The sequence below is a fragment of the Saccopteryx bilineata genome, chromosome 1 (genome assembly GCF_036850765.1).
Source record: "Saccopteryx bilineata isolate mSacBil1 chromosome 1, mSacBil1_pri_phased_curated, whole genome shotgun sequence".
Taxonomy (NCBI): Eukaryota; Metazoa; Chordata; class Mammalia; order Chiroptera; family Emballonuridae; genus Saccopteryx; species Saccopteryx bilineata.
This window is the reverse complement of record NC_089490.1, coordinates 228842673-228857183: the sequence shown is the minus strand read 5'-3', so window position 1 is coordinate 228857183 and position 14511 is coordinate 228842673. Positions and strand designations below refer to the sequence as shown.

General features: G+C 42.5%; 1 protein-coding gene across 9 annotated transcripts in view; it reads left to right on the top strand.

Moving 5' to 3' along the window:
- The window catches only part of DISP1 (dispatched RND transporter family member 1), a 193888-nt gene that overhangs the window by 129359 nt on the left and 50018 nt on the right, over positions 1 to 14511 (top strand). For 5 of the 9 annotated variants that reach the window (XM_066237607.1, XM_066237627.1, XM_066237634.1 and 2 more), the window contains one exon: positions 3648 to 4173. The exons of 1 other annotated variant lie outside the window; for it this stretch is intronic. In XM_066237607.1, coding sequence (XP_066093704.1) covers positions 3665 to 4173 — 509 coding nt within the window. In that variant the 5' untranslated portion in view covers positions 3648 to 3664. The remainder of the gene's footprint in view (positions 1 to 3647; positions 4174 to 14511) is intronic. 3 more of the 9 variants (XM_066237651.1, XM_066237660.1, XM_066237670.1) reach the window with 1 other exon arrangement.

Below are 14511 nucleotides of genomic sequence, written 5' to 3'. Positions count from 1 at the left end.
CAGGTTTTGTTCCAGAAACTCATTTGTAAGTCAGCCATTTGGCATTTGTACCGAATTTTACCACAGTGGGGGAAAAATGTTATAAATGGTGATTAAATCCCTTGGCTGGCCTGCAAAAATCTATTTAACTCTTATGTAACTACAAAATGATGCATTTGTAATAAAAAGGAAGAGGGAATGGTAGATGTAATTCTGGTTACAAAGAAAAATTTTTTTTTCCTGAGAAAAAGCATATTCAGTTAAAAGACGGGGAAACAAATGAAATGGACAAGAGTCCAGAGGGTGTTTCAGGGCACCTGGAAGGGTGTTAGGTTGATTACACTCTGTTGTAAGCCCAGTTTCACTTGAAAACTTTGAGGATTTTGTTGTTAGATACTTCTCACTAGCATAATTCACTCTACAGCTGTGGTTAATAAAGTCAATAGAATAGATTGAATTAAATTATTAAAACAAACAAAAAAGGACTCTCTGAGTTATTAACCAACCGGGCTGATAGAACCAAACCATCAAACCAGAAAAAAAGTCTTCCTTCTCTCTCCTGATGGAGAGGTGAAAGGTTATTGCTTTTCCCATTTGTTCCTGCAGATCCCATCACCTGGGGTAGCTTGGCTTAGGTCAGGAGAGAGGTCTTAGGAGTGAGTCATGGGTGGAGGTGAGAGAAATCACGTGCCTTCAGTAACTCATTGGAGAGTTTGGACAATGACGGTTCCTGCATCCGGGAAAAGGCTGCATTCACCTCGTCTAGCCTTTGCTTCTTACATTATCGAGACTGCAAACATCCTAAATTTCAGTTAACTTTTAAAGAAGTCTAGTGCCTTTTAAATGGCTTTTATGTCTGTTTTATTGTTTTCAGAGCATTTGAATATAGCTTTTTTTCTTTTGTTGACAACAAAAGGGAGGAAATATTCTTTAGTAAATGAAAGCTTAAGTGAGCAGATCTGCTGAGATGGCGCATTAAGAAAGTGATGGAAGAAAAAAGTTTGTGTCTCCTGGGTCAGATAAGGGTTCTTATCTGCTCCCCACCCTGACTTCCTACTAGTTGTCTAATATAATACATTTACCTACCATTGCTTTGCTTTGGGTATGTTATTTGCATGTTTTATAAAATATATATATATATATATATTTTTTTTTTTTTTGTATTTTTCTGAAGTTAGAAATGGGGAGGCAGTCAGACAGACTCTCGCATGCGCCCAACCAGGATCCACCCGGCATGCCCACCTGGGGGTGATGCTCTGCCCATCTGGGGCGTTGCTCTATTGCAACCAGAGCCATTCTAGCACCTGAGGCAGAGGCCATAGAGCCATCCTCAGCGCCCAGGCCAACTTTGCTCCAATGGAGCCTTGGCTGCGGGAGGGGAAGAGAGAGACGGAAAGGAAGGAGAGGGGGAGGGGTGGAGAAGCAGATGGGCACTTCTCCTGTGTGCCCTGGCCGGGAATCGGACCCGGGACTCCTGCATGCCAGGCTGATGCTCTACCACTGAGCCAACCGGCCAGGACCTATAAAACTATATATTTATAGTATATATTTATACCCAGAAGTGAGTCAGTGAAGGAGAGAGCAACTATATTCATTACAATTCAAAATCCTTCTCAGTAGTCATTATCAAAGGCAGCAGGAACTGGCAGACCTTCGAAAGTGGCAACACCTCCTTGATTTGATACAGGTTTTGATATTTACCAAGGCTTTGTGTTTTCACTAAAACAATTTGTAAAATTTCATTTGATATTTATATAACAGAATGTGTGTGTGTGTGTTTGAGGAACTTTATCTAAAGGATAAATTTTAAAATGCTACATTTTATTCCAATGGTACTCATTCATCCCAAGTGTAATGAGTATCTTCCCTGTGTGAGGATTCAAGTGGAAACTTCTGCATCATTCTGGCATGTTCTGCTCAGAAGTGCCCTGTATTGCGTAGTTTTTATATCTGGTGGAAACAGGCGTGTGCTCAGGCTGGAAAGAATGATGTCTTTGGTACCTGTGCATCTGCTGGAAGTGGGGAAGGCTGGAGAGAGGTGTCTCCAGAAGCTGTTTTGTCTTAGAAGAAAGCCATGTGAAAAGGTTTAGGGAGCCCAATGGTGCATTTCTTTTTTTCCTTGTTGACTTCCATGTAAGGTTAAGTAGATCAATAATGGCATCGGATGACCCATTTATTTAACTGCAGATTTCCAGATTTTGTGTGTATGTTGGTCAAAGGATGGTGAGTGGGTGAGGGAAGAGGGAGGAGGTTGTCTGTTTTTGCTTTTGTTTGTTGAGTGGGCAGAAACATCCTACTGGTGATTTGAGCATTAATTTTTATTATTATTATTTTATTCACACTGAAGGCCTAGGCCCTTTGGTGAAGGAAAAAATTAAGAACGAAAATCTCATTTGAAGCAAATTCCATCAATGCTATTATTGTTCTCACCGGCAAGCAACACAGGGGGCGGTGAACACACAACACAGCATAGAGAAGATGTGTTGTAGAATCGGGCACCTGAAACCTGTACAATTGTATTAACCAAAGTCACCCCAATTAATTTAATTTAAAAAACAGTAAGTTACTGGCAACTTATATAAAATGTTTGTTCATTTTTTTAGCATTATATTGATTGGTTTAGGGCAGTGGTCGGCAAATGCATTAGTCAATAGAGCCAAATATCAACAGTACGATTGAAATTTCTTTTGAGAGCCAAATTTTTTAAACTGTATAGGTAGGTACATTCCTTATTGAGGTAGTGCCTGCATGTGCTATTTTGTGGAAGAGCTGCACTCAAGGGGCCAAAGAGCCGCATGTGGCTCACTAGCCACAGTTTGCCAGCCAGAGGTAGGGGATAAAACTTTTGTGTCTGATATCTTGGTTGCCACAATTCTTTGCATAGCTGATTAGGTTTTTTTTTCTCTTTTCTTTTGTTTGTTCTTATTCTGGGACCTGAGTGACATTGAGGAATATCATATTTTCTTGACATTTTTCTAAGACAGAAGATATTCTTAAGATTATTCACATTATTTCCACTTACACAGATTATTGCCCTCAGCATGGCCTTTCATACTACCCATTATTCATATGTTGAGCACCCCAAGCTTGATCTTGTTGAAAAGTTGAAAGATGGTATTGGTATTCTCTCTCTCTCTTCTTCATCCTCCCCACATACCCGGCAATGTTCCAATTTGTTTTTTTGTTTTTTTTAATTTATTGATTGAGACAGCAAGAGAGAGAGACAGAGAGAAACATTAATTTGTTGTTTCACTTATTTATGCATTCATTGATTGATTCTATTATGTGCCCTGACCGGGGATCAAATCCACAACCTTGGCATATTGGGATGATACTCTAAACAGATGAGCTGTGTAGCCAGGTCCATGTTCTAATTCATAACTGACACCTGCGTCTCCGGGACAGAGAGAGAAGAAAGGCATTGGGAGTGGGCATGGGGTCGTCAGTGAGGGTAGGAGAGGGCTCCGGGTACAAGCTGTAGCTGGAGGAAAGGTAGGAAGGCTGAGGTGTTGGCTGGCTCTGATGCACCAGCCAGCCTCAGGAGTTGGCTCACAGCTCCTGCAAGAACCTTGTTTTCAAAGAGATGTTTTTAAGTATCTTTCCTGCTGTTTCCCTGGATTTGCCTGCCTGACCATAACTGGATGCGTTTATGCCACTGTCTTCCTTAGGGCCAAGAGACTAGAGCATGGCTCTGAGCAATGGGAACAACGATTTTGTCGTTCTGAGTAATGGCAGTATCACAGCCAGTGCCACCAACCCCGGTCCCCTCCCCGCCAGCAACGGAGACCTCGCAGCACAACAGCTCACACCCAAAGAGGCGCAAACAGCAAAAGTGAGTCCCAATGGCTGCCTGCAAGCGAACGGCACGGCTAAGTCACCCTTCCTGCCTCTAGACAACCAAAGAACGACTCAGATGCTACCCCCGTGCTGCCAGCCTTGTCCATACCATCATCCGCTAACTAGCCATAGCAGTCACCCAGAGTGCCACCCCGAGGCTGGCTCTGCACCCCGTTCGGCCCTGGCCGCGTGCTGCATGCAGCCCCACTCAGAGTATTCCACGTCGCTGTGTCCGCACCATGCACCCATGTATCAGGCCACATGCTGCCTTCAGCCCTCTCCATCCTTCTGTCTGCACCCCCCGTGGCCTGACCATTTCCAGCACCAGCCCGTGCAGCAGCACATCGCCAGCATCAGGTGAGTGGTCCCAAACTTCTGCTAGTTGCTCGCATGCCGAATCCCCCTGCTTGTATTGATGTCCCAGAAGGAGAGGAGAACGTGGCAGAGAAAGAAAGCCAATGAAAGTGCATGTTTTGAGGACTGTGCAAAGCCTACTAAAATGCAAATGAAATAATGTAATATCTTTTTTATCCAAAAACTTAGTCAATTCAATCCTCTCTCCCTTTTCCCTGTCTGCTAGGCTAGCAGTCCCTGCGAGGACTTGCTATAAAGTTCAGCAAAATGTTTTATTAGTAGTAATTTCTGTTATTAAACATGATGAGGCTGCCTAAACAGGAGTCTTTTTATTTTGTTATTAATAGCAATCAACCTTTGTGGGGGGGAAAAAAGTACAAACGGATGTTTCCTTACAGCTATACTCACGGTTTCTTCTGTTCATGGGGTGTGGTTGACTGTGTCATACAGAGCAGTGGTCCCCAACCCCCGGGCCACAGACCAGTACCGGTCCATGGGCTATTTGGTACCGGTCCACAGAGAAAGAATAAATAACTTACATTATTTTCGTTTTATTTATATTTAAGTCTGAACGATGTTTTATTTTTAAAAAATGACCAGATTCCCTCTGTTACATCCGTCTAAGACTCACTCTTGACGCTTGTCTCAGTCACGTGATACATTTATCCATCCCACCCTAAAGTCTGGTCCGTGAAAATATTTTCTGACATTAAACTGGTCCGTGGCCCCAAAAATGTTGGGGACCACTGATATAGAGATCAGACAACAGCAACAATTCCTTTCATAGCAGACGTAAACATGTAGCATAGGACTTCAAAACATATTTTTTGTAAAGTATTTGCAGATTATCTACACTAACTTCAAAAGAAAGGAAGAGAACGATGGGGAAAGGGGCAGGAGTTGGGGGAAGTCTTCTGCTATGTGTTTCTCCATTTTCTGAACACATTTCCATGTCTGATGTGAGAGTCTCTCAGTTACAGAACTGTGGGAAGAGCAGGCACCAAAGTCATTTCTTAGGTTTGACTTGACAGCCTGGTATCACATGACCAGTTTTAGACTCAACTTTAAATTAACTGTGTAAGTAGCCGATTTTGAAATTATATGGTCATAATATTGATGTTTATGAGTCATAAATTATATGGTTGCAGAGTGTGAGCTGAAGATAGATCAACATTTTGAAGCTGATCTCGCCTTTAAAAAACTTCATGAAATATTAAAATTATGGGCAAGTGGTTAGTTATTCCAGCACGGTAGGCGTGTCAGTATTTTCAAGACTTTGGCTTAGCATTTCTCCAAGAACTGAATTTAAAGCAATGAGTGTCGTGTGTACCTACAACCTTAAACAGAATGGCATTAAAAAAACAGCTGATAAAATGCATATTTGTCCACCACAAAAATTTGTAGAAGAACCTAGAATATTATGTCAGAAATTTTTCACATTTAATATTTTAATCTCAAATTTGAGCCCTCTGGTTAACTATTTGTGATGAGCATAGAATCTTTCAAAAATGGCTGCAAAGGGATGCTTTGTACCCAGTCGTGGGCATTCCCTATTTTATTGTGAAGTATGTGCTTCCAGAATCACTTTCCAATTTTCTATTTGTATTGATTTATATAATCAACATGCCTACTTTATTGTGAAGTGTGTGCTTCTAGAATCACTTTCCAATTTTTTATGTATGTTGATTTATATAATCAACAATCTACTGAAATATGTGTATGGCCCAGGAGATGTCATTCTAAATAAGCAGAGACATATTTTTGCCTTTAGAGAGCTATAAGCTAGTAGGAAGGAAGACAGAAAAGTAAACAGACAGCTACAGTATTGTAATGAGTGCTACCAAGAAGAGCCAAAACCAAGCTGAAGATGAAGGGAAGTGACAGGTGGAGAGGGGGTTACCTAGCAGAGAGCGGGAACAGGTTGTGCAAAGATACACAAAGCAGTGTGAGCCCGGTCCAGCGCCAGTCAGCATGGCCTGACCCTAGAGAAGACGGGAGCAGTGAAGAGGAGAAGTATGCTTGGACCTGACCCTAAAGGGCATCATCAGTCACATTAAGGAGATCGCTAAACTTTATCCTGGAACCAGTGGGGAGGCATTATGGATTTTTGTGTATGCATGGTTTTTTTTATTATAGAAAAATATATAACAAAATTTATCATTTAACTATTTTTAAGTGTACAGTTCAGCAGCATTAAGTACGTTCACACTGCTGGGCAATCATCCCCACCATCGGTCTCCAGAACATTCTTCATCTTCCCAAACTGAAACTCTGTACCTACTAAACAACAACTCCCCATTTACCCCAACCCCGGCCCCTGCCACCACCAGTGTACCATGTCACCATGAATTTCACCATGAATTTAGCTACTCTAGGTGCCTCATATAAGTGGAATCATGCAGTATTTGCCCTTTTGTGAATGGCTGATTTCACTTGGCAAGGTTCATTCGAGGTTTATTCAAGTCATAGAACATGTCAGAATTCCCTCCCTTTTTAAGGCTGAATGAGATCCCGTTGTACATATTATATACCACACTGTGTCAATGCATTCATTAGTCTGTGGACAGTTGGGTTTCCTCCCCTTGTGGCTATTGTGAATGATGCCACTGTGAACATGGGTGTACCAGTACCTGTTTGAGTTCCTGCTTTCACTTCTTTCAGGTGTCTACCCAGAACTACAATGGTGGCATCATATGGTAATTTTATGGATTACCTTTTTGGGGAACCACCAAACTGTTTCCATTACTGCTGTATGGTTTTACATTCCCACCAGCAGTGCACATCCTTGCTAACACTTGTTGGTTAGTGTGTCTTTTTTTTTTTTTACATAACAGTGATATTAATGGCTGTGACATTACAGATTTTTAAGCAAAAAAGAAAGCATGTCAGAGTTGCATTTTAGAGAGGCCCATAATCTGCATTGTGGAGAGTAGACTGGACCGAATCAGGACTACTGGGAGAGAGGAAGCCCTTTAGAAAGCTTGTTGCAGTAACTCAGGTGTGAAATGATGGCAACGTGAACCAGGATGTGGCAATAATTTTATGCCAGAGAGTTACAAGGTGGAATCTACTAGCTCTGGTGAACAATTAGCTATTGGAGGTGGGGGGAGAAGAGTCACAACTGATTGTTTCCTGGCTGAGCTGCTGGGTAGGTACATGGTCATGGCAATCACTAAAATGGGGAAGATGGGAGACGAGCTCTAAGCTGGCCGGGCCACAGTGTTGAGCTCCCTTGTGGGCACTAACAGTGAAGTAGTTGTACCCTATGAGCTTTCTTGAAAGAATGAGGATGCTGGGTAGCACATGACAATGCCATTAGGATAACAATAATGTTGGAGGTTATTTTAGAATGAAAACTGAGGCACTGAGACTCAGCCTTGCATGTACTGACTTGCAAAATTGTGCTACAGGCAAGCGCAGGGCTAGGAACTGTGTCTCTTTCTCAAACCAGTAAGATCCACAGCAGCACACATGGACGTGGGTATAGCTGCTGGGGCCAGAGCAGTTTGGGATTGCCCACGCAGATGTCATTGCTAAGGAATTCTGAAAATGAGGATGTCATAGGACGCCTCCCTGCCTTTTGTTAGTTCCTCTACCCAACACTTCTCGGAAAGTTAACTAGAATAAAGGGACTAGAAGCTGATCTCTACCAGGAACTTTACCTAAGTTTCCTTTTTGTTTCTTTTTGTGATTTACCACATGTTGCTTTTTTATCAACAACCCCAATAAGGAAGTATTATTCAATTAACGTTTAAGAGACACTCCTGACTTGGTAAAGGTATACGGTGTGCATGTTGCCTTAGGAGCCCTTGAAGGTGGACGGCCTTTAAGCACAGCTGTGTATAGATTCTGAGTGCTTTCAACTGCTTTGCTTTGTGCCTCTACCACAAGTGAACCTAGATGGTTGGTTTTTTGTTTTGTTTTTTTTTTTAAGTTTTTATTTGTTTGCAAAGCACTTAAACCATAGAGACTGCTTTCAAGAGTCAAGTAGAAAGTGTAATTTTATCCCAGCTCATTTGCCTCTCATGTGCATGTTCCCATCTCCTTTTCCCGCCTCTGTGATATGGTCATTCGCTTTCATCTCTACCTGAATCTTCTGTAAGGACCCTGTCTGAAAGAGGCATGTTGGCAATCACCTCTGTGTTTTGCATTTTAAAATTTCTAGTGATCTTCTGGGTTGATAGGAATGAAGATCACATTTAATATACCCTGTTTCAATTGCACTTGTCACCGAATATTAAGTAGTTTAAATAGATCTTGTTTTAAGGCCACTGGCTTTCTCATTTGTAGCATCCCATCCTCAGACCCATGACCAGCCATTCATCAACATGACTGATTAGGACACTAAGGAATTCAAACTAGCTGACAGCAGTGTTTCCCCACCATGAGACAGGGACCCCGCCCACAAGTCCTAAATCAAGCTGATCACGAGACTCACCTGGAGGGTTAAAAAAATAAGTATAAGAAATTTCTTTTGCAATAGAAACAGGAGCACAGAGATGAGAAGGATTCCTGTAGATGAATGAAGGAGGTCACGGACAGGCTGACCAAGAAGAAAGGACTTGAATAACCCTTGAGGATGACCAAGACGTGGTAAAGGACAGGAGGAAGCAGAACTTGGAAGGTGGGGAGAAGTTGTAAGATTTAAGGAAAGGAAAGAGAACTGGACAGCCAGAGCAAAGGCATCATTTGGACGGTCACAAGAGATGATAGCTTTCCCCACCCTCCATCCTGAGCACAGCCGAGCTGTCAGGAAGGCTGGAAGGGGTCGGCCCTGCTCTTTATCCTGCAGAGATCTGGACAATGTCTCTCAGGAGCCAGTCACGTTCCATGTGTGCTGGTTGAAGCAAACTATTCATTTGGGATCTCCTTATTGCCACAGTAAATGCAAAGGGTAATGGTTTATGACGATTAATAAGGAGTTCTGCATCCAAAAATAGCATACAAAATTTCTAATCCAAACTATGCTTACTTTTTAATTTGGTGTTGCAAAGAAATGTGCTTGATTGTACCAGAGAACTTCATAAATGACACTTGGCAATGCCACAGACTCATTATCATGGTAGGGAACTTGTGATAGTTTTGGGCACCTGCCAGATGCATTTTTATTTCCCTGTAGGTGATTTCGTAGACAGATGGTCAGTGTGAAAGTTCCCTGTGGCACCCTGGAGGAATTACAGCTATACAGAGTGAAGAAGGCTTGGCACGGAGTGTCCATGCAACCCCAGCATTAGCTCAGCCCTTTAAAGGTTAAGTCAACATTGTCCCCGCCTCCCCATACATTGTGACTGTATAATTTTTTTGTAATGTATGTTTCCTTTCTCCTTTGGTTCTTTTATTAATTTTCCAATTTCTGACTCACTTTCCTCAGGGGTTTCCTCCCTCATTCCCCCATTTTCCTTAGGACATTACTTTCTGGGAAGGGAACTCTATAGAAATAAGGATTCTTGTCTTATGTTAAAAGATACAGAAACTACCACTTGATATCTTGTTCTTTTGTATATGTTGTATCCTAATATCTAGGGGTAAAGTGATAGCTTTGAGCCTCATTTTCCAAAACATCATACTGTTGCTACACTTGGTCTTCATGGTCCACTGTTCCCCAGATCCTGAGCCCTGGTGTTTGTGTTATTGTAGTTAGCTAGAAAATTTGAACCAAAGATCACTTTGAACACTTCATTAGCAGTATAGCATAAACCTAGGCACTGATATAGATCCCAGGGTCCCCAATTTGCCCAAATCACCAGACTCAACCCAAATGGCTTTTCTGAGATGTTAGAGCAATGAATGGAGAAATTCAAGGTTAGTTACTCACTCATTTAGCAAGTATTTAATGAGTACTTACTACATGTTAAGTGCTAGGGACAGAGTTATGAAATTGAAATCTTGGTCACCAACTTCAAAGATGTGGCAATAATGTGAGAAGTAAGAGCCAGCATGGGCCTTCCATAGGTAGATTCTTTTTTGATCAACAAATATTGACTGATTAGCAACTGTTCCCTGGAGTATAGAAGTTAAAAATCAATGCTTTTGCAGGGGCACAGATGGGTTATCTACTAATACAAGAAGAGAGCCAGACATTTCCCTCTTTTCCTTTTTTATTTATTTTTTAGCAGAGACAGAGAGAGAAGAGAAGGACAGACAGACAGGAACGGAGAGAGATGAGAAGCATCAGTCATCGGTTTCTCGTTGTGGCACTTTAGTAGTTCATTGATTGCTTTCTCATAAGTGCCTTGACCATGGGGCTACAGCAGACCAAGTAACCCCTTGCTCAAGCCAGCGACCTTGGGTCCAAGCTGGTGAGCTTTGCTCAAACCAGATGAGCCCGTGCTCAAGCTGGCGACCTTGGGGTCTCGAACCTGGGTCCTCCACATTTCAGTCCGATGCTCTATCCACTGCACTACCGCCTGGTCGGGCCCTCTTTTCCTTTCTTAGCACTGAAAGGTTAGTTACTAAGAGCTAAACAATCACCTGTCTTTATTTATTGATATAAATTGTAACCTGTCCAGGACTGTGCAACAGGTGTCTTTTGCAAGAAGAAATGGTCCAACTGCATTCTTCAGACCTGTGCTGTCCCACAGTGTCCAACAAAATTAAAAATTTAGTTCCTGGCCCTGGCAGGTTGGCTCAGCGGTAGAGCATCGGCCTGGCGTGCGGGGGACCCGGGTTCGATTCCCGGCCAGGGCACATAGGAGAAGCGCCCATTTGCTTCTCCACCCCCCCCCCTCCTTCCTCTCTGTCTCTCTCTTCCCCGCCTGCAGCCAAGGCTCCATTGGAGCAAAGATGGCCTGGGCACTGGGGATGGCTCCTTGGCCTCTGCCCCAGGCGCTAGAGTGGCTCTGGTCGTGGCAAAGCATCGCCCCTGGTGGGCGTGCCGGGTGGATCCTGGTCGGGCACATGCGGGAGTCTGTCTGACTGTCTCTCCCCGTTTCCAGCTTCAGAAAAATACCAAAAAAAAAAAAAAAATTAGTTCCTTATTCAAACTAGGCACATTTTAAGTGCTCGATAGCCATGCAGGACTGGTGGCCTCCATGTTGGACAGCACAGATATAGGACACTTCCATCATCCCAGGAAGTTTTGCTGGACAGAGCTGTCTTTTTTGGCTGTTACAACAACCTCCATGGCAAATGGAACACAGATGATATGCAGTAACAGCAGTATTTGACAGTGAACACCATTTTTTATCAACATAACTGTAGTTAATTGGGGTCTGATTGCTTGTGTTTTGTGTAACATATAACAAAGAAACTTGAAGCCCTACATTATAAAGAACTGTAGAAGGTAGGCAAGAACCTTCAACAAGAGGCCACATCACTATCTATATCAATCTGAAGGCAAAGTATCTGCTGATTTAATTTGTAGTTGCCTGGGATTTTTGGGAGCAAACCTGAAACAGCAACACAAAAATAAAGAGTTTCTCAAAGGCAGAAGAGAACAGCTAGCCTCCAGGAGCAGTCGCGGGTGTGCTAGGATACCCTCACCTTTCTTTTTTTTTTTTTTTTTTTTTTTTTAATAAATTTTTATTAATGGTAATGGGATGACATTAATAAATCAGGGTACATATATTCAAAGAAAACATGTCTAGGTTATTTTGTCATCAAATTATGTTGCAAACCCCTCGCCCAAAGTCAGATTGTCCTCTGTCACCCTCCATCTAGTTCTCTGTGCCCCTCCCCCTCCCCCTAACTCTCTCCCTCCCTCCCTCCCATGTCCTCCCTCCCCCCCCACCCTTGGTAACCACCACACTCTTGTCCATGTCTCTTAGTCTCATTTTTATGTTCCACCAATGTATGGAATCATGTAGTTCTTGTTTTTTTCTGATTTGCTTATTTCACTCCTTATAATGTTATCAAGATCCCACCATTTTGCTGTAAATGATCTGATGTCATCATTTCTTATGGCTGAGTAGTATTCCATAGTGTATATGTGCCACATCTTCTTTATCCAGTCTTCTATTGAAGGGCTTTTTGGTTGTTTCCATGTCTTGGCCACTGTGAACAGTGCTGCAATGAACATGGGGCTACATGTGTCTTCACGTATCAATGTTTCTGAGGTTTTGGGGTATATACCCAGTAGAGGGATTGCTGGGTCATAAGGTAGTTCTATTTGCAGTTTTTTGAGGAACCACCATACTTTCCTCCATAATGGTTGTACTACTTTACAGTCCCACCAACAGTGAATGACCCTCACCTTTCTTAATCCTGTCTTCGCGACACCAGCTCCTGAGAGCCTGGTTTCGGAGGACTTACCTTGCCTTGGAACCTGGGCTCGGCCCTTTGCTTGCTTTGTGGTCTGGGGTAGATGTTCCAGTTCTCTCAGCCTTGGTTTCTGTGTCTGTAAAAATGGGAGTAACAGTGGCTGTTTTGCACACAGCACAGTGCCCAGAACACACCAACTGTCTCTTTTCTCTTCTTTGTCCCTTTCATTTTTCTCTTTTTTGTTGTTGTTGCTGTTCTTTGCTGCCATTGCTCATTCTGGTGTTTTGGAAGCCAAGCTCTTCCCAACTCCTGATTTAAGTAAGTACGGCTTTCCATTTCTAATTACCAAGTGCACAGTTCACCCCATCAGCCTCCAGGAAAGAACAAGTGGAAAAGGTCCCCAAGTTGCCTCCCGGAAGAGGAAACAGGAGCTGCTGGGAATAAATGGGCTTCTCCAGCCTCCACAACTCACAGCCTTTCTGCTTTCTACTAATTATATAATCTTATTATGATAGTTAATTTTAGAGGTCTGGTAAGATTAAATCTTGATTTCACTAAAACTAAGGTTTATTTTTACTTTCCTTAAAGTACTCCAAATTAACCTTTTTAAAACAGGATAATGTTTGTAAAATTTAAAATGTTCCAAGCTTGCTTGCCAAAGTAATTGAGTTTGGCAGGGAGATGGAGTGAAGGCCTATTTTATTAGTAGGACTTCTTTGAATTTTTTATGTTCTAAATGAACAGATTTTTTTGAGTGTGCTATGCCCCATAGAATGCATTGCACAGCCTGTAATACATTTCAGAATATGAGCCTTGGTCATCTTTTATTTTAACAATAAATGTTGAGAATCAATGCCCTTTTTATTTTATAAAATTAATTCACATAATGTTTTGCAATAAAGTAATATGTTCTTTACCTCCTATTTTCATATTATTGCTAGTGTTTTGCAAGGACTAGAGTCTAGCGAAGAATAAAAATGAAATGGTTCAGATTTTCTCTTTTTTCGTGTTGGTTAAAAATAAAGTTCAAAAAAGTAAAATATTTGGCAAACAATGAAACATAAGAGATATTGTTCTGGGTCAGCTTCGTCTCTAATTCCAGGAAAAAAGCAATTATTTACTGTATCATCTTTCCAAACTTAAGTGGATTAAGTGTAATTTAAAAGAATTTATGTGAACATTTCTAGGAGAATTTTGATTGATGTACTATTTTGTGTTCTTTTCAGCAAAATTGATTCTACAAAATTATCTTTTTTTTTTTTTTAATATACAAACCAGATAATCAACTAATTGCTTGGTATTTTGGAGTTTGAACTACAGCTTGTCTACTGGGGCACATTTGAAATGCATTTATTTGTTGAATGAATGATTACCAAAAAACAAAAACCCTTCAGGATTTTTTGGTGTGTGTTGGGGGGAGGGTGATTCACAAAGCTTAAAATTTTTAGAAAACCTCATGAAGTTAGGCCCTGGCCGGTCAGCCTGGCGTGCAGGGGTCCCAGGTTCCATTCCCGGCCAGGGCACACAGGAGAAGCGCCCATCTGCTTCTCTACCCCTCCCCCTCCCGCAGCTGAGGCTCCATTGGAGCAAAGATGGCCCGGGCGCTGGGGATGGCTCCTTGGCCTCTGCCCCAGGCGCTAGAGTGGCTCTGGTTGCGGCAGAGCAACACCCCGGAGGGGCAGAGCGTCGCCCCCTGGTGGGCGTGCCGGGTGGATCCTGGTCGGGCACATGCGGGAGTCTGTCTGACTGTCTCTCCCCATTTCTAGCTTCAGAAAAATACAAAAAAAAAAAAAAACCCTCATGAAGTTAGACTGGTCACTACCATGAAGCAGCTTATAGTCTAGTCAGAGAGGAATGATGGCAACAAAAGTAACCATACTCTCTGAGGACCAAAGTCAGAGTTTAGGTTATGTGAATCCCAGAGGGAGACGGAGTCATAGGAGAGCTTAGAGAAGGCATCATGGGAGATGGGAGGTTCTTTCAAAAAACAAAGGGAGTCCAACTGCCTGAAGTATGGGGACAGGAGGCTTGGGGAACATGAGAGTGGGAACAAGTGGGAGGCAGCCTGGCAAGCAGCGTCTTTTGGAGAAGGGACCAGAGGAGGTCTCACAGGGCATTGCGCCCATTGGGTTCATGTCATTT